At 36.4% G+C, this 20,452-nt stretch overlaps 4 protein-coding genes across 5 annotated transcripts in view; 2 read left to right on the top strand and 2 right to left on the bottom strand.

Moving 5' to 3' along the window:
• Positions 1-36: 36 nt before the first annotated feature.
• LOC127175312 (zinc finger CCCH domain-containing protein 6) lies at positions 37-13,043 on the bottom strand. The gene is made up of 12 exons (XM_051126305.1): positions 12,603-13,043; positions 10,381-10,597; positions 10,180-10,302; positions 9,866-10,097; positions 9,227-9,357; positions 9,019-9,147; positions 8,236-8,350; positions 7,414-7,523; positions 6,884-7,101; positions 6,098-6,525; positions 5,831-6,004; positions 37-3,706 (listed from the first exon to the last, which is right to left on the bottom strand). Exons 1-12 carry the CDS (start codon positions 12,686-12,688, stop codon positions 2,235-2,237), a joined length of 3,435 nt encoding a protein of 1,144 aa, XP_050982262.1. The 5' UTR covers positions 12,689-13,043; the 3' UTR covers positions 37-2,234.
• A 1,555-nt stretch (positions 13,044-14,598) lies between these two features.
• On the bottom strand, positions 14,599-16,460 carry zmp:0000001006 (uncharacterized protein LOC100002840 homolog). 2 transcript variants are annotated; one of them, XM_051125295.1, is made up of 4 exons: positions 16,165-16,460; positions 15,618-15,887; positions 15,198-15,470; positions 14,599-15,112 (listed from the first exon to the last, which is right to left on the bottom strand). In XM_051125295.1, the coding sequence occupies exons 1-4, from the start codon at positions 16,214-16,216 to the stop codon at positions 14,895-14,897; spliced, it is 813 nt and encodes a 270-aa protein (XP_050981252.1). In that variant the 5' UTR covers positions 16,217-16,460; the 3' UTR covers positions 14,599-14,894. The 2 variants fall into 2 exon arrangements, with proteins under 2 accessions (XP_050981252.1, XP_050981253.1); XM_051125296.1 differs by having other exon boundaries at positions 15,618-15,884.
• A 40-nt stretch (positions 16,461-16,500) lies between these two features.
• On the top strand, positions 16,501-18,299 carry zmp:0000001138 (uncharacterized protein LOC100002901 homolog). The gene is made up of 4 exons (XM_051126410.1): positions 16,501-16,637; positions 16,798-17,073; positions 17,387-17,668; positions 17,767-18,299. Exons 1-4 carry the CDS (start codon positions 16,577-16,579, stop codon positions 17,886-17,888), a joined length of 741 nt encoding a protein of 246 aa, XP_050982367.1. The 5' UTR covers positions 16,501-16,576; the 3' UTR covers positions 17,889-18,299.
• A 940-nt stretch (positions 18,300-19,239) lies between these two features.
• The window catches only part of LOC127175684 (fibulin-7), a 29,220-nt gene continuing 28,007 nt past the window's right edge, over positions 19,240-20,452 (top strand). The window contains exon 1 of the mRNA XM_051126914.1: positions 19,240-19,740. Coding sequence (XP_050982871.1) covers positions 19,669-19,740 — 72 coding nt within the window. The 5' untranslated portion in view covers positions 19,240-19,668. The remainder of the gene's footprint in view (positions 19,741-20,452) is intronic.

Below are 20,452 nucleotides of genomic sequence, written 5' to 3'. Positions count from 1 at the left end.
TTATTGTATGGTGAAAAAGTCAACAGCCACGCCAAATACTGTAGTATATCACACTGATTTATCTTCTTTTTTTTTTGAGCTTTACACACCAAACAAAAAAGGCATTATGCACACAATGTGCTTTAAGCAAAAAATCTTTACAAATATTTATGCTGAAGCCATTAAAATAAAACATTAAAAAGTACCCAAAATGTGAATAGTGCAAAGATAAAACATTTTCGATATCATTTTATTTCATTATCAGTGTCTAGGTAGAAATTGCACACCTGATCTCATTTATGTACTGTAATACTTACATAACTAAAAAACATAATTCTTCTAATACATATATTTGTTGAAATGTATTGACCCCCCCAAAAAAAACTTTTTTTAGTTAAAACAATTTAGCAATATGTAGAAAAGACACAAATACTATTATTATTACTATATTTCTAACGTAAATCAAACTGAATGTATACATTTAACAGCTGCAGACATTTACAAAGGAATTATTTTAAAAAAGGAATAATTTTGAGAATGATGATTTACATTAGGAATGTATGTTCTTTTTTTTGTACTGGTCCTTTTTCTTCACATTGCTTTTTTTATGTCTAAATTATATATGCAATGTATATATATTTCAACATGAATTTGAAAAGCTATGGTAAAAATGCGTTTTAGAAATATGATTGTAAATGAGATCAGGTGTGAAATTTTTACTTGGACACTGATGATGTGATATACAAAATATCTGTCTAAATACACTATTAGTGAAAAGTTTTTGAACAGTAAAATTCTTAATGCTTTTTTTTTTTGAGTCTCTTCTGCTCACCAAGCCTGCATTTTTTTTATTATATTTTAAATTTTTAATTATATTTTAATATTTTTTTAAATGTAATTTATTCCTGTGATTTCAAAGCTTAATATTTAGCATCAATACTCCAGTCACATGATCGTTTAGAAATCATTTTAATATTCTGATTTGCTGCTCAAAAAAACATTATTATTATTATTATTATGTTGAAAACAGCTTCTTTGATGAATAGAAAGTTCAGAAGGACAGCATTTATTTTTTATAACATTATAAATGTCTTTATCATTACTTTTGATCAATTTAAAGCATCTATCAATTTAAAACATTTTAAAATATATTCAAATAGAAAACAGTATTATTTCACACTATTACTGTATTTTGGATCAAATAAATGCAGGCTTGGTGAGCAAAAGAGAATTTTTACAAAAAAACAAAAAAACAAAAACAAACAAAAAACATTAAAAATCCTACTGTTCAAAAACTTTTGACTGGTAGTGTATTTCTGAAGATCTGATCCTCAAAGGTGAGTGTATAGTAAACCGCATTAGCCTAAATGCTAAAACGATGACTAAAGTTGTTCAGCCGGCTGCTATTGTGATGGGCTTCACAACACAAAAGTGACACCCACTTAAAAACACTAATATCAGAATCACTGAATTCCTTTTTATTTTATTTTAGACATTGAATTAAAAAAAAGAGGCAAGTGACTGTGGTATTTAAATTCCCTTACTATCATTTCAGTCAGACTGGTAAAATAACACAAAAGCAGTTCAGCATTTTCTGTGGAAAAACATATACAAATAAAATATAATTATCTACGCAAAAAAAAACAAACAAAAAAAACAATGACCATAAAAAAAGATGAAAAAAAGTGTTAAAAAGAAAACCATTTACAACAGAGATTTTCTGAAAGAAATCTCATACGAACCTTTTCATCACCAAAATCACAAATGCTTTGATGAAATGCACACTAGACATAGAAGTGCTGCTATATTACAGTGTTTATATATACTTTTTAAGTGATAAATACTGTGGGAATAGCAAAAATTAATATTTGTTCTATAGCTTTATGCATTACACAGCACTACAAATATGAATAGTTTAAGCCACACGTCCCTTATAACCGTTTAAGCGCGTCACTGATATTACATACACTCACCTGTTTAGCAGACTCTGCTTACCAAAGTCTCCATATACCAGAAACAAATGTACTTAAAATGCTTCTCGAGCAAATAAAGTCCTTGCCTATCCAATGAGAATCTATGAATGCACAAGAGGCCAAAATAAAAATATATCTGGTTAGATCATGATGCAGCAGTGGAGAATATATGTACAAACAAATATAAATAAATAGAAAAGCTTCATATACATGCAGGGTGAATACAAAGAACAGATGTACAGAATACAGTAAATGCATGAGCTATATTCAGTATAAGTGTGTTTACTGACAGAATGGAGAGGCCGTTGGGTCAAATGTTTTAAAGACATCCCTCAAGGGCCTGTCTTTCTTCTTACTGTCTTTGTCCTCCTCATCCTCTTGCGGAGTCCCAGCAGCAGGGCCCACGGGTTTGTTCTGCCGTGGGTCAGTGTAAGCAGGCCGTATCAGTCCTGCTAGCGCCTGGATGGGCAAGTTGTGCACAGCGGGAGCTGCCGCCCGAATTGGCGAGCAAGGAGACGCTGGCATTACGGTAGGCACAGGAGGATTTGACGGGCAGCCACTTGTGTTGCTCTCAGAGTCATCAAGTGGGCTTTTTTCGTCTTTTTCCACTCCTGTGCCCTGTGACGGCGAGGCATGTGGTGGAGAGCTTGGTAGCTTCGCAGACGACTTCAGAATACTTGGTTTTTTAGGGTGCTCCTCGCTTTCACGTTTCGGTGAGAGCAGGCTGTGATTGCGGGGATCGTATAAACTAATCCCGCCTAACAGCGTGGTAGGGCTCTCAAGACCCGCACCCATTGAAGATGCAAGGCGAGGAGCATATGGGGGCAACTTTTCCGATTCGGGCTTAGCCGCAACCGGTTGGTTTGAAGATCCACGCTGTAGCCGCGGATCAGAGGCTCCTCCACCGGACGGACTCTCCCTCATACCCGGTAGCTTTGAGTCCAGGCTGCCGGACCGGCTAATTCTGGGATCGAGAGTCTTGTGAGTACGTGGGTCCACGGGCTTGTCCAAGTGGTGGTGACGAGCATCTACAGACCTACCGGGAGGACTGCCAAGTCGCACGACTCCCTCTTTGAAGCGTGCGGCTGCCAGACGTGGATCAGGAGGTGTTAGGGTTGCTGATGGAGGGTGATCTGGTGGAGAGGAGAGGCTACGGTTTAGCTGAGCATCTGCGATTAAAGGCGGGAGCGGAAGATTAATGGATGGCTCCTGTTTGGGAATCAACAGAGGAATGAGGTCTTCGGGAGCCCAAACCACAGTCTGCGCAAAGGCCGGACGCTGGAGGAGAATATCCACCCGGATGTGGCTGAACTGCTTGATTTGACAGCGAGGGTCTCGCAGTGCAGCTCCGGGACTGGGATCCAATGGGATCAAGGCTGCTCGTTCCCTCAGCTCTCTCTCACATTCGTCGTCATCCTCTCCAGCAGGTGGTTTGTGGGAAACGGGAGGGTTTGGGTGGCGGTGAGGGTCAGGTTTGGATGCGTCCAAAGGTTTCATCTTGCGTGGGTCTCTAGCAAGCCTTGGGTCACTGACACAATCGCCAGCGTCTTTTCTGGGGTCTGGGGGACGCTGACGTGGGTCAGCTTTTATTCGAGGGTCGTTGGGTAAAACTCGCTCCTTTTGGAGTCTGGGGTCTGCTGGTCCCATGCTAGGCTGGTTTTTCAGCATGTCATTTTGCTTCTTTAGAGTATTAAGGATGGCTGTTACGCTACTACCCTCTTCTTCATCACTGGAGTACCAATTAGGGGCTTCATCTAATAAACAAAAATTATATTAGATTATAAACATTTATATAGAATCAAACCAGAGCTAAAAATGTATTACTATCCAATATTAACATTGATTTGACCATATGGACCCTGGACCACAAAATCAGTCTTAAGTCGCTGGGGTATATTTGTAGCAATAGCCAAAAATACACTGTATGGGTCAAAATTATTGATTTTTCTTTTATGCCAAAAATCATTAGGAAATTAAGTAAACATCATGTTTCATGAAGATATTTAGTAAAATTCCTACTGTAAATATATTAAAAAAAATTCTGATTAGTAATATGCATTAGCAAGAGCTTCATTTGGACAACTTTAAAGGTGATTTTCTCAATATTTTGATTTTTTTGCACCCTCAGATTCCTTAAAAGTCGTATCTCGGCCAAATATTGTCCTATCCTAACACACCATACATCAATGGAAAGCTTTCAGATGATAAAATGCTAAATTTTGAAAAAATTGACCCTTATGACTGGTTTTGTGGTCCAGGGTCACATATGAAGAGTTCATATGCAAAACCAGCTAAATCCATCTGACGTCTTTCTTTAAAAAATGCATTTTTATCAGGCTCAGTTGTATAGGTTTCTATGTAAGTACCTGTACTTCTGATTGGGCTGAGGCTGGTATTTTAGCGAGTTTGAAGAAAAAGTATTTGATGGACGTATAATATGTGTTGAGAGCATTCACTCAGTATCATTATCTTATTTTTGACCGAGATGGCTTTTAGCTAGTTTTGCATCTGAACTCTTCATATATAAAAGTTATCATGACCCTGGTTCCATCGACAAAAAGCAAATAGGATTTTTCCATTCGCTTTTAGATTATTGCAAAAAATAAGCTCTGTGAGCAACAAAAGTTTATGATCCTTACATGTTGTTAGCCAAGATGATCTTCACAAATTAACACAAGTTAATCTTTGCAATCTCTGCAATCTTTACTGTTGATAAATTGCAGGACATGTTTAATAAAATGTTGAAATCACAGTAATCCATGTTAGAGACGCTGTTTCCCCCGGCTGAACTGTGTGCGCGCTCCAAAACGGACAAACAAAATACACTTTGGGCTTCAAGTGTGCATCCAAACGATCAAACACACACAGCACACAAATATGTCAAAGTGGCCAAAGTGGCTTGAAGAGTATTCACTTAAACGGTTTATGTCTTGGACGTGAACAACTGTGAGAAAATCTGATGTGTCAACACAATCTCATGAAAGTGCGTATCAATACCACAAGTTTCTGTTTCTATTTGGCGTTCTACTTATACCAGAAATTGACTTTGTGTGCATATGATACGCAATTGTTAGTATTAAGAGTGTGGGGTAGGTGCGTATTATATGTACACCAAAACTGCGTATCATATAAACGCCAAAAATTGCATATCATATGCACACCAAACACGTGCACATCATATGCACGCCGAAATCAATTTCTGCGTGTAAAAAAAAAAATCCCTGCACACTGGTGCATTTACAAATTGATGTTTTATACATTTCATTAAATGTTATTTATTTTACATAATATGATGGAATGTTAACTAAATTAATTGTTAAATGTTAACTATTGTTTTGTTTATATATAGCCTATATAACCCTAAAACCCTGTATTTCTGACCCTGCATAGACAACAATACAACTACCATGTTCAAGGTCCAGAAAGGTAGTAAGGACATCAATAAAATAATCCATGTGACATCAGTGGTACAACTGTAATTTTACAAAGCTATGAGAATACATATGTATTGAAGACTGACACGGAAGAAATTGTTGTATACTTTTCTTTTTTTGTTTTCTTTACACTAAAAGTATTCTTGTAGCTTCATAAAATTATGGTTCAATCACTTGTCACATGGACTATTTTATCAATGTCCTTACTACCTTTCTAGGCCTTGAACGTGGTAGTTGCGTTGCTCTCTATGCAGGGTCAGAAAGCTTCGGGTTTTCTTGAAAAATCTTAATTTGTATGCAGAAGATGAACAAAGATTTTACAGGTTTGGAGCGACAAAAAACACACTTGTTTCCAGATTTCAGGACTCACTCCTGCAGCACTCTATTGTTCAGGGTTAAAGCAATATTGTTTCAAAATGTTTATTTTAAACATCCCACGCTAACCTTTCTCTCTGTTGGGAGGTGCAGACCCTTGTCCTTCATCCCTGTGAGAGTCAGACTCTTGCTTGTTCTGGTTTAGATGTAAAAGCAAAGCCTTCTGTACAGCCGGAAGTAAGTCCTGCATCCCACTGGAATCAGGATTACCATGTGGCTGGGAGTCCTGCATGGGTCCCTCATCTTTAGGTACAACAGAGAAAAGGGCATCATTAGATTAATATTTAATAAATATCAGCCTTTAAGACTATCTACCAATGCTAAATGAAGACATACCCCCTTGGGCCAGAGACTGGCTGCTGAACAAATTCTTGAAGAACTCCGAGGGCATCTGGCCCATGTTTTGGAAAGGCATGTTCATTTGCATGTCAGGCACAGGTTGAAATGGAGCCCCCTGTTGATTTGGTGGAGGACGGTTCATGTGCTGCATGTTTCCATGGAAAGCAGGCGGCTGACCTGGAGGTGGCATTGGAGAGCACTGGCCAAAGCCCTGGGGTGGAGGTTGGCCTGGTGGGCTTTGGGGCATTCCTGGACCTGTGAATGGTAGGGGAGGGCTCCCTATGGAGCCTGGATGAGGGGAATGGGAAGGATTGGGCGGAGAAGACATCATATTACCAGCCTGCATATCCTCAGGGCTACTGCCAAACTGTGGACCGCCTTGAAACTGTCCAGCAGGGGGAGACGTACTGTTGTAGAAATTGGGCCTGCAATGAAAACAAAGATGAAACATTTAACTAACACTCACCTGGACTATATGGGTAAAACAAACATCTTTCTAAACTTTCCTATAATAAAAAAATGGTTGTAACTGGTATTTCTGACTTTTACCTTAGTTTGGTAAAAAGTCAGAAATAATGACCTTTTTGAAGGTAGAATGACTTGTGGACTTGTAGAATGAAAATATACTTATTGATATTGCCAACTTGTGCATGGGGTATAAGGATAAGCTAAACGATAATGCTAAAGCTATTACATGAAATGTGAACAGACCAAACTTGGGCAAATATTCTTGATGTAAACAGTCAGTGCTAAGAGGATTAAGTCAATAAACGCCAACAGTACCTCAGAGCAATCTTCTGTGCCAAGTCCACAGTAGGCTGAACTTTAATCTCAAACAGAGAGGGGATCTTCTTGCCTCCATCCGGTGGACTTCCAGGCCCAGGAGTGGGTAACAATCCAACTCCTGGAGGAGGTTTAGGCAGTGGTGCAATTCCTTGTTTTCTGAGATCTTCTAACTCCAGCTCATCCTCATTGACAGTTTCCTCATCTGTATTTAGGATCTAAAATGTGCAACAGAAATGAGTTTCCAATGTACTAAATGAGACATTTAATAGTTCCAAGAGTCAATGCTAAAACTTACAGTTCCATACCTGGAATTCTTATAAAGTGCTAAAATAACTCTAACTGTGACCCTGGACCTGGACAGTTACTAAAAACACATTTTTACGAATGCTTAGCTGAGCAAGGCACATCATCCCTAGTTACTATTTTACCTATGCATTTGTATGGAAACTAAAAGTCAAGTCAAAGCATTTGTAAAAATGTGTGCATTTGTATGGAAACGGAATATTAATTCACAATTTAGTTCATACCTTCTCCAAAAGTTCCTTGGTAACATCAGTTAAAGGCTCATGGGAGAATTTGCAGTTGTCTCCTTGATAACACTTTGCTCCAGTGTGAAAGAACTTGCAAGGATACTCACGTACACTTTAGGGTCAAGGTCCAAAAGAAGAAACAAGAAAAACAAACAACAGAAAACCTTTTCTTTTTTTAACTAAAGACATGTTAAAGGAGAAGTTCACTTCCAGAACAAAAATTTACAGATCATTTACTCACCCTCTTGTCATCCAATGTGTTTATGTTTTTCTTTCTTTAGTCATCAAGAAATTATGAATTTCAGGAATGTTCTCCATATAGTGGATTTCTATAGTGCCTGCGAGTCTGAACTTCCAAAATGCAGTTAAAATGCAGCTTTAAAGGGCTCTAAACGATTCCAGCCAAGGAAGAAGGGTCTTATCTGTAACTGTAATGTCTTATAATAACTTATCGGTTATTAAAAAGAAAAACTTACAATTTATATAAATTTATATAGTTTTTTTTTTTAGAAAATAACCGATCGCTACGCTAGATAAGAACCTTCTTCCTCGGCTGGGATCGTTTAGAGACATTTGAAGCTGCATTTTAACTGCATTTTGGAAGTTCAAACTCACAAGCACCATTGAAGTCCACAATATGGAGAGAAATCCTGAAATGTTTGCCTCAAAAAAGGAAGAAAGAAAGATATGAACATATTGGACGACAAGAGGGTGAGTAAATTATCTGTAAAATTTTCTTCTGTAAGCGAACTTCTCCTTTAAGATTCTCGCTTACTGTTAATCAGTAAAAAATTGAAGTTAAATATTTTGAAAGGATATTGTGCATGTATATACATATATCTCCTTTGGTACAGTATCCTTGGACGTAAAACTTGCACAGTTCTTTCTTCTTCTCTGGAACAACATTATCATGTTCAAACTTGCACTGGTCCCCCTGTGAAGCATCAAGATCATGTTTCACTTACAAATGAATTTTTTACAGATAAAATGAAATGCCTTTTAACCGTACATACAGTCAAACCAAAAATTGTTCAGACACCAGATATAATTTTTGAATTTTTTTTTTATTTATTTTTTATTTTTTTACTAGTGGGTGCAGAATGCTATAGTTCATTTATGTAAGTGAGAATAGCAAAATAAAGTAAACTGTAACCCAAATTATACCCAAAAATTCTTCATACAGTGGACTACCAGTAAAATTTACAAAACTTTGGGACCAAAAATTCTTTAGACACTTTGACCTGACCATGTTTTGCTTAAGAGTTTCTTCTTTAATTGCTAATGCAATTTTTTTACACCACAGACTGAACAAAATTAAGCACTACTAGGTAATTGGTCAAAGTATTGATAGTTGTGTAAATACTGTCATACTAACAGCTGTCTGAATTTTTGGTTTATTGTAATCTAATACATACCTTTCTATCAAAGTTATCTGACATGATCAAGATGAATTTGCTCTGGCACAGTTACCTCTGAATTTGTCATATTTTATTACCATTTTCTAAACTATAGTGAATAAACTGTGATAATGTGAGAAATGTTGAAGGTGTCTGAATAAATTTTGGTTTGACTGTCTGTGTGATAAGAGTGGAATAAGCTTACTTTGATGCATCGACCCTCAAGAAAATATTTACAAATGTGTCTTCCATTGTGTTCAACCGTATGTTGATTAATGAATTCCTGGCTCATGATTGGACGCTTCTTCTGGAAACTGGGTGGTCCTTTAGAATCCTGTAGGAGGAGAAGACAATAACATGAGTGCCATAAGATCTTACCAGTGATGGTTCAGTCAAAAATGAGAAAATCTCACCCCATCTCCACCCTGTTCTCCTCCTCGACCACGACCCCGGCCCCAGTTCTTGCCCTTCTGTTTCTTATTCTTGTTCGGCATTCCTCGACCCTTGCCAATGGCACCACGACCTCTACCACGCTGTCCACCAACTATATAACAAGTAAAATAAAATAATGAGAGATAAACACAAGGAATACACCACATTTGTGACCCTGGACCACAAAACAGTCATAAGGGTCAATTTTTCCAAATTGAGATTTATACATCATCTGAAAGCTGAATAAATAAGCTTCCATTGATGTATGGTTTGCTATGATAGAACAATATTTGGCCAAGATACAACTATTTGAAATCTGAGGGTGCAAAAAAATTTAAATATTGAGAAAATCACCTTTAAACTCCAAAGTTCTTAACACTGCATAGAAGTTTTGATATATTTACAGTAGGAATTTTACAAAATATCTTCATGAAACATGATCTTTACTTAATATCCTAATGATTTTTGGCACCAAAAAATCAATAATTTTGACCCATACAATGTATTTTTTGCTATTGCTACAAATATACCCCAGCGACTTAAGACTGGTTTTGTGGTCCAGGGTCACATTTAACTTAAGATTACGGGTTTTCGTAACCAGGTTAAGTAAACAAACATACACTGCTGTTGTTGTTTTTGTTGTCCCTTCATGATTGGTCTCTTGGCCTGGTCTTTAGTCCCCGCTTTGCCATGACCAGACGACTCTTTAGCATGCTTGTATTTAGACAGCTCCTCTGTGAAATCATCCTCTTCATCATAATCATACTTTTCTTCACTGTAGTCACTGTATTTATCCAAATCGCTGTTCTTGTGCTGCATTGATCTCGGTGGCTTTCCAGGTTCATTTTCCCGCTGAAGATGTGGATAGAAAGGAAAATTAAATGAATGCAGCTAACAAAGAAATTTTAAATCCAGTACCTGACCCTGAACGCACCTGTGCCAATTCGCCATCGTGGTCACGATATGTTCCTTTGCTCTTCTTGCTTTTAGGTCTGTCTTGACGCTCGTGCTCTGAATCATAGCTGTCTGAGCTAGAACCGCTGGATGGAGAGTGATGCTGTATTGCAAAAAAGGTAAGAGAAATGGTAAAAAAAATAGTAACAGATGCACAACAAGATACAACGATAGAACGTACCTTTTGTCTGTCTCGCCTCCTTCTCTTCGACCGTCGCTTTTCTTTAATTTTCCTGTGTCTCTTCCGGGAATGCCGGTGTGACTTGTCTTCTTTTTCTCTGTCTTTTCCCTTTTCTTTTTCTTTCTCGACCTCTTCAGACTCTTCCTTTATATCCTTCACTTCTTCTATGCCTATGCCTTCATCATCTATTTCTCCATCCTCCAATTCACCATCCTCCCTATAAGATCAAACACGTTTGAGGATTTCATTAACAAAAACAATGAGTGCTATCAAATCAGTGAAATAGCAGTGAATATGAAGTTTTAACGACTTGAGCCAGAAAGCAGCCACCCACAATCCTCTAGCAAACACAAAGAACATCCTACAAACTGTATAGCAATGCATTGGCAAACACCCACAACACCACTGTGGCAGTGAGTTTAGCATAGGCCTTCAGTAAATATAACATTATAGCTGTAAATTAAAACTTCTCTACAAAAACATAATAAAAGTAACTAAAAAGAAGACATGTCTATTCTGTTCAGAAGACCACAGGCTGGATATGAACCGCAAATTGCTTTTTTTCCATAATATAATTTTTTAAACATTAAGTTGTCTTTTTGGATATGTTTAAGTTGGAATAAATGAAAACCTAAAAGCTTTCGGGTAATTCCAGAGTCACATAATCATGCAGCACAAACTTTCCTCTTGAATGTCCAATGCAGCAAACTTTTATTGGATTAAAACCAATACGGACGTGAATGTTTGTTTTGCCAGGTGTCAAATTCCCAACAGTTTTCCAACCGTAAAAATTTGGAGTGAGAACAAGGACACAAAAACACTGAGAGTCTGAAGGTCTCTCCGTTTCTGCCAAAGTAGGCCACGACACTACAGAAGGAAACCAAGATCTCTGGGATTTTCACACTGCTAAATGGCTTTTATGTACATGAAGCACGCAAAAAAATGGCACTATGGGACTTTGGTGTGTTAAAAAAAAAACATAAAATGATTGTTAATACATAGTAAATGTTTGTAAATGGGATGATGTAGTGACTATGTAAGTGAGATTACTGGTTTGATGACTAACTTGGTGTCGTCTGTGTTGGACTTTGAGGCCAAAAACAAAGAGAAATGGAAGAAAACTCAATAGTTATTACAATATTTTAACCACACTGCATGACCAATGAACTCATGGGTAAATTTAGAAAATGCACACACAGATACAAGGTGTTACATTGCTATAAAAAGTCATCTGAAACTAGCATGGGTTGGAGTTGCAATGGGATTTTTTTTTTTTTTTTTTTTCCATCTGTCAAGGCCAAGCCAGCAATCTCTTTATTCAATAATGCATGCTATGTTTATACAGCACTTTTGGCAACTTAAGTGCAACTTAAATTAATAGGATATATAAATGCATCTGAATCGGGGTCAGAAATTATTCAAGAATCAGGTCATAAAGATCCTCCAAAAATGCCCTAGATATTTAAAAGCAGGGGCCAGAAATTCTGTTATCTGCTACCTAGGCTATGAGGTTATGAGACATTTCAATGACATTATTCCTGACAGTGACATTTGATATAAATGGACAAAACTCAATGTGATGTTATAAACACTGTGATGATGAACCGTGCACAAAAATGCATGAAAGAAAATTAAATAGGGTCAAGTGGGCAGATAAACTTAAGACAGACTCAGCCAACTCCAAAGCCTCAGTGGCTGATAATTAAAACAGCTCAACAAATGGCTTACAATGCCTCAACAGTCCTGTCATGAATCCCTACCAGACATATTTTCCTTTCCCAGGTGGGCGGGGCGTTCCGATGGAACGTGAGTGGGCGGGGCACCGTACTCGCCGTGACTATTTACATATTCAACAGCCTTGAAACGACTTATTAACATCACTGTAATAATAACCAGCTACAGCCTTCTACAAAAAAAACCAAATGTCCTTCAAAATGAGCTGAATAAGAGCGCTGCGAAGCGATGGAAATTGACAAAGATGAGCAGTGTCACTTGCTTTCCTCTGCAACAGAGATTAAAATGAAAGTGCATGCAGGAAAATATGACCACTACTTAGTGAACTGGGGGAAAAGGCCTGTCCAAAAAAAACGAAAACGAAGCCTAACGTACTTGACGTTGAAAAAAAAAACAAGATAGGTGTCAAAAGATTCACATTCACTCGATAGACGCACACATGAACCTGCACAGTGAAGCATTTGCAGATAAGAACATGTTTACTCGACCTTTCTTCCCCTGTCAGCTCACAGTCTGTCATGTTTTTGTCAAGTACGGGGCTTGGGGGACTGGAGAAGAGGCTCACAAAAGCCATGATGGTTGGAAACGGAACTGGCCCTTCTCCGCAACCAGAGTGAGGAGCATCAGTCACTCGTTGGCTGAAGGTTTTGATATACTGACAGTCTGGAGAAAAACTCACGGTTTACGCGTCTCAACAACACATGAGACGCTTAACAGACATTACATCCGCTCTCATGTTTAACGCTGTCTCAACACAGCTTTGATACCCTCAGCTTTGTTTATGTCCCCGGCGGTTTCACAGATGCCCTGGTGCGAGCCTGCAGACGCAGAGTATTGTGTTTATATTCGAAGGCTTTTTCGGGATCTTCCACAGACATGGCGCCCGCAACATTTTCGTGAAAATGGCTGCGAGGATCTTGCAGAAGCCAGTGGTCCCGCCCAGTTTGTAAGCGGAGCCAATCGCTGGCTTTTCCGCCGTAGTAAAGCTACAATGACTCGCTCTGCTATTGGCTAAAGAACTGGCGCCTAAGCGCCAGAACAATTTTCTGTTAATCTATTGGCTGTTGAGAATGTCATCATTTCGATGCTCACCGTACATGTTAGGATGACGCACTATTTATATTCTTATGTTTATTACTTTATTAACGGTTCTGCCTTTTCTTTTATTTAACCAATATATATATTTTTTTCTGAAGCAATGGGATGTACTTAACCCTTGTGCGTGTTTTGAAATTTAATAACAGGAAAACAAATACACACATTTAAACACTAAATGTCGTATAATTAAAATTAAACAATACAAAAACTTACAGCTCAACAACACAGATTCCCAAAGTAATACCAATGTACTATACACAGCATCTGTCATAAATAACCTGTTTATTTTGTGTAAATGAACGATTGCAAGTGAGGGTGGCAATACTGTAAAATATGTATGTTAAATATTTACAAAGTTTTTAAATAGTTTTAAATAAGGTAAAATGTAGTATGTAAAATCTTTTGCATAGACTTTTATTGCCTGTAAAGATACATAAATTATGTGCATGCATACTGTAGCCTACTTGAGATTCAATTCTACATATGAAATAAAAGTTTGGCCAAAATTACAATAATAGTATAAGTGTCAGTTTTACTAAATTGAGATTTATACATCATCTGAAAGCAACAAATAAGCTTTCCATTGATGTATGGTTTGTTAGGACAGGACAATGTTTGGCCGAGATACAACTATTTGAAAATCTGGAATCTGAGGGTGCAAAAAAGAAAATCTAAATATTGAGAAAATCACCTTTAAATTTGTCTAAATGAAGTTCTTAGCAATGCATATTACTAATCAAAAATTATGTTTTTATATATTTATGGTAGGAAATCTACAAAATATCTTCATGGAACATGATCTTTACTTAATATCCTAATGATTTTTGCCATAAAAAAAAAAAAAAAAAAAAAAGATCATTTTGACCCATACGATGTATTTTTGGTTATTGCTACAAATATACCCATGCTACTTATGACTGGTTTTGTGGTCGAGGGTCACATATATGTTCTGAGTCACACTCGCCATAAATATTTTATGTTTCCTGAGAGATATTCATTAAATTCAAAGATAAAGATGCCTCTGATTCGTCACTTGTGTCTGTTTTCTCAGTGTTTGATTATACTGATTGGACTTGATTAGGAAAGCCACACACCTGTCTATATAAGACCTTACAGCTTACAGTGCATGTCAGAGCAAATAAGAATCATGAGGTCGAAGGAACTGCCTGAAGAGCTCAGAGACAGAATTGTGGCAAGGCACAGATCTGGCCAAGGTTACAAAAAAAATTCTGCTGCACTTAAGGTTCCTAAGAGCACAGTGGCCCCCATAATCCTTAAATGGAACACATTTGGGACGACCAGAACCCTTCCTAGAGCTGGCCGTCCGGCCAAACTGAGCAATCGGGGGAGAAGAGCCTTGGTGAGAGAGGTAAAGAAGAGGTAAAATATTTTGCATAGACTTTTATTGCCTATAAAGATACATAAATTATGTGCATGCATATTGTAGCCTTAATCAAAAATTAAGTTTTTATATATTTATGGTAGGAAATGTACAAAATATATTCATGGAACATGATTGTTACTTAATATCCTAATGATTTTTGCCATAAAAAAAAAATCGATAGTTTTGACCCATACAATGTATTTTTTGGTTATTGCAACAAATATACCCATGCGACTTATGACTGGTTTTGTGGTCGAGGGTCACATATATGTTCTGAGTCACACTCGCCTTAAATATTTTATGTTTCCTGAGAGATATTCATTAAATTCAAAGATAAAGATGCTTCTGATTCATCACTTGTGTCTGTTATCTCATTCTCGGGGGCTTTCCTTGTTTTTTGCCTTATGCATATAAATAGTAAAGTTAGGCACACTGGTAATACAAATCCAAGAAGAAAGGCAGCCACTGCTTTAAGTACATGCTCTGTGATTTTTGACAGAAACAAAGATTCGTCCCCTGAAACAAAGAGAGAGCAAGTCAGTTCTTAAATAAATTATCATTTTGCTCATATAAATTATTTATACCCTTGTGAGTGACTTACCATAGTCTATCTTCAATTTCCCATCAATGCTTAAGTGTTCAATCTCACAAGTAACATCGTGGGTGCTCACATTACTAAGGCTCAGATAGGAGGTCATCTGGAATGTGCCATCTTTGTGAGGGAGTATTCCAGTAGTTGATACACCAAAATAGATTGGCCTTCCTTTTTTGGTCCAGCGTACTTTAATGACATTTGGATAGAAGCCATGCACAACACATTTAAGATATTCCTGATTCTTTTCTCCTCCAGAAGACACATATACTGCAGGTTTTGCTACATTTGAAAAGGAAGCAATTGTTTATCACATTTGCAGTGTGAAACCAACTGAATACACAGAGAATATATATGTGCTGTATATATATTTACGCATGAATAGTATACATTAAAATTTACAGTGACAGACATATACTGCAGATTTACCTGCTGTGGAGAGGGAGTTGTTGGACCTTAGGAAGACTGTTTTCACCGCAGAACACACCTTTGCTAGTCGTGCCTCTTTTCTCTTAATGTATTCTTTGCTCTTTCTCTCTTCTGCTAAAAGCTGACCAGGTTCACTAGTAGCAACCACAGCTTCCTTCGCCAAGTCCACATACATGATGTCTCTGCCATCATACCCATAGCGCCAGAAACGGCTTACTTGCCCTTCATTGTTGAATGCACAGCCGATGAACTGCTGGTATGCATGTTCTTCTAAAATAAACCAATTGCAATATTATTACTACTAACTATAAATCACATGCAAGTAATTATGTTAAAATATGCACAGAACCTATTTGGATTTTTTTTCTTTGCCTTATAAAGTTCACAGTCTAAAATTAATAAACAAGCATATCTGGACTGATGTTTTGAGTTTGGTTTTTGGATATGATCCAGGCTTGCACACAGACTACTTTGTTTTTTGTCATATTCTCCCATACAATATTACTTTAGATATAAAAATATATATATATTGGACGATACGTCCTACCTGCTGCAAAGATGGTAGTAAAGAAAGCCATGACGAGGAGAAAAACTTGCATTTTGTTTTGTTCACAACACTACAAGCTGAATTTCAAAAGTGAAAGTAGCTCTTTTATAATCCTGTCAATATTGTCAATCCTGTGCTGTAATGGTGCAATTCAGTTATTTTGCGACTACCAGTTTTGTATTTGCGAAAACTTTATATGGGTTTCATCTTTAATGAACTGACTACAATTCTTAGAAAAAAAAAGAATTTAAGCTTGTAAATGGAAACCACGGCATATCAAAAGTGAAAGTATAAAAAGAAAAACTGGTCAAAACATGTGACTGTCATGTGACTGGTATTTTATGTTTGGTTTTAACAGGAAGACATTGGCTTTTGGTTACTTTCTGTAAACCAAACTGCGTGAATTGCAATCATGATCATTCAGACATTCATAATAATATTTCTGCTTTCTCCTCAGATCTCCATGTGGACAGGTGAAGTTATAATATTGTTTTGTATTCTTCAACAGGAAGTAATGTATCATTTAGAATACGGGAAGATAAGAATCTTAGCATGAGTAAATTCATTGCATTTATTAATCTGAAAACATTGTGGTGCTTATTATTAATAAATAAGTTATGTTTTTTTTTTTAGACTACCAGACAGTAAATGTCCTGGCCTACACACGGGTGATGAAGAATGGTTCAATAGACCAGTCAGTGGTTGTTTTGGTGAATGAAGCCACATTTGCATACTTTGATCAGGCAAATAAAACGTTTGTCTTGCGTCCCAGTGCAAGCGCTGGCTTCTCAGTTTTAGAAGACAGCGATCAATCATTCTGCATGAATGAGGTGGCAGCAGGATTTATTCGACAAACTGATTACCTGGAAAAACTCAAACAAAAAACAAATTCATCGAAATCACTTTTGGGTAATCTCATTATGTATTTCATTCTAAACCTTTCATTACATAAACATACGAACATCTTTATAGGAACTGTTCAAGAAATTATCTGGTCAGCATTTTCCATGCTGTTCCAATGAATGGGGACTTTCAATTGGATTTTTTTAATGAATCAGTTGATTAATCTCAAAAAACTTGGAACTGAATTTTCATATATATCTTCACAAATGTAAAAAAAAAAAAAAAAAAGAATTTTCAAATAGATTTTTTTTTTTCAAACTACTCCTTTAATAATGATTCAAGTTTTCTAATTTGGATTCTTTCTTTTTTTTCCACGCAGTACGCCCTTCGGTCAATGTGTATACTGAATTTCCTGCAAAACAAGGAGAAGTAAACATCCTTTACTGTTATGCCACTGGGTTTTACCCTGGTGAGATTGAAATAAACTTTTATCTAAATGGCCAAAAGTCCACTATAAAAGCAGAGACCTCTGACTTAATGTATGGGGAAGACTGGACCTTCAGAGTGTACAAGTATATGGATATCACTCCACATTATGGAGATGAGTACATATGTGAAGTGAGACACAGCAGTATGGCTGAACCTAAAATTACAAAGTGGAGTAAGTTTGTTTACTTTTTTGGAAAATTACAAAATATAAAATGTGTTCAAAAAGCACAGTGATAAAAGCAGTAATAAAATTGTCTGCTCTTTCTCAAGGGCCTGAATTTTCAGTATCCACATCACATTTCCACTGGGCTTATTTGGTACTTCCTGGCATCCTGTTGGGCATCATGGCATCTGTGCTGATTTTAAAAAGAAAACGGCGTTCTCAATTATAATTGTGCTTTGAAAAACGGAACTTTATGGCTTATATAGATGAGTACAGTATAGAATTCATTTATTTAGGTATAATCCATTACAGTCTCCTTAAATTATTTTATTTAATCTTCAGTTTTAAATTTTATTCCGTAAATCTGTGTTTGCAATTTTTATCTCTGGTTTAACAGACAAGGCTTAAAGCCTAGTCCCAGACTAAAATGCATTTCTGAGCCATCTTAAACAGAGGTGTAATGTATTTGTGTAAATGTAATTAGTTACTGTACTTGAATATCTTTTTGGATACTATGTTTTACTGAGTATCAAAGATTGTAGCAACTTTTACTCTCTACATCACTACAGTTTTTGAATAAGCATTTGTTCTCTTTACTCCACTACATTTGTAATGAGTGCTGCAATTAAACATTACATTTTCATGGCACCTAGTCTTTTCTGCAGCAGTTTGTTTCTGTAGTTTATTTAAGCGATATCGCCAAGTACAGGGCACTGAAAGTACTATATCTTGTGCGTTTTGCCCTTGCTCACACAAACTTGTCAACAAGGCTAATGAAGTCAAAACCAGGACATCCAGTGAAAGAAAGGCTTTGACTTTTTGAAAAAAAGACCTTTTTGAATTTTAATTTAATTTATTTATTTATTGCAATTTTGGAGTGTTCATTTTTATTTTGCTTTTAGAAAATAAAAGTGAATGCACTCCTCACAAATCAACTCTTTCTTGTTTTTCACTGGCATGTCTCTTAAGTAATAGTAAATTAAATTGCCTATCTGTTAGATTGTGTTTTATTAATGTCTACATCTACCCCAACCCTAATTAGTTACAATAATGCAAAAACAGTAATTACTGTAGTTCAGCATGACAAAAATTACACAATATTGATATGTGCATGCCCAGTGGCCGCAGACGTATATATCCAATCTAAATTAGTCTTTGATTGGCTACTGTATTTATAAGTTCAACAGGCTCGTGTGTGTCATTGGTTATAATGCGCAATGCTGTAAAAACGCTGTAAAAAGAAATATGAAACAGCGTGACCATGTCTAAATTTAATTGAGGAATTGACACTTTTTGTTTCATTTGCAGTGAAAAAGAAAAAAGAGGAAAAAAAGAGGGAGAACGTGCAAAAACAAAACAAAAACAAATTGTATATATGCAGCTATCACTCATTTTGCTAAAATAGGCTTATATCATTAATGTTATGCTATGTCTCTTTGCTTTTATTACACATAGGTGTAGTTAAGATAGAACCACTTATAACTACTGTTTACTGTGCAAGACCCAACCTAAACACCTGGTGGCAGCAAACCACAAAAATTTGACATTGTGTACTGTGGTTAGATCTTCCTCCCAACTTTAATAACTTTTAAAACACTTCTTTAGAGGATTTAGAAGACAAATGTCTTAAATTGTAAGCCATATGTTTTATGTCTCATACTTGTACGTATGTAGATCTACACAGTATTACAGAGTGATGGAGTAACTAATGCTGCGCTCACAGAAGAATCTACGCTTAGCGAATCGGTTCGATCGAATCATTTAAAAGAATCATTCCAAAAGAATCGCGCATCGGACATCACAACTCCACAGGCGCTCAGCGGCGTCTTGCGGAGGAGAACAGGAGCATCTTTACTAACTTCTGCAACAGTTTATCAAACATTTCCTCTCGGGCTTGTTTCAACGACCATTAGACTGCACAGCTTGGAACCGTAAACACACTTGAGGATTAAAACCAACCGGCACAAGACGAAAATTCAGCGCTTTTACAGAGACTCTGAAACAGAAGGATGAAGTTATCATACACAGTTTTTCTCCTGCTGAATGTCTTATCATTGTACGACTGTAATGATGCAGCGCAGGTGAGTATAAACGTATACTTATAATTATATTAATATTTATATAATACAATCTATAAGTCTAAAATATTTATATGAATAAAAAAGCATAGTATAAATAATCAATTATATTACATTAGTACATTATAAGATTTTATATTATTGGATGCTACAAAAAAACTAGATAACTAAAGCAGTCTCAATTACAAACATTTGACAGACTTGGCATACAGTAGAGAAATTAATTTGAATAAATATTGTATGATATTTTGTTTTTTACTTTAGGAATCACATAAACAAAATAGCAAGTCAAGTTTCATATGTGTTCAAATCTGCAAAAATGCCTTTACTGACTTTTCTTCTTCATTTTTGCTCAATGACTTTTAGTTATTAGGGGATTTGGTGATTTTGGATTTATAAAGTCAGTTCTTTTTAGGTTAACAAAAACATCCAGATCATAGGTGTAGTTCTTTTAACAATACATTATATATCATTAACAATATACTTTTTGAGTTTTGCTTGCTTTTTTCTTTACATTAAATCCACTTGCGTACATAAAAGTTTATGCAATCTAATTCAATGACATCAAACATTGTGTCCAAAAAGTTTTTGGAGCTAGCGATCTAAGTTATATCATTAAATATGTCGGATGCCTTTTTGCATTTTATCCAGATTAGCACAGTCTTTATTTACCATGGCAGACGCTTAGTAAAATTTAAGGCCAATACATTTCCTC

The sequence above is a fragment of the Labeo rohita genome, chromosome 13 (assembly GCF_022985175.1).
Source record: "Labeo rohita strain BAU-BD-2019 chromosome 13, IGBB_LRoh.1.0, whole genome shotgun sequence".
NCBI classification, from domain to species: domain Eukaryota; kingdom Metazoa; phylum Chordata; class Actinopteri; order Cypriniformes; family Cyprinidae; genus Labeo; species Labeo rohita.
The sequence above is the reverse complement of the archived record's forward strand: the minus strand, read 5'-3'. Positions and strand labels throughout refer to the sequence as shown.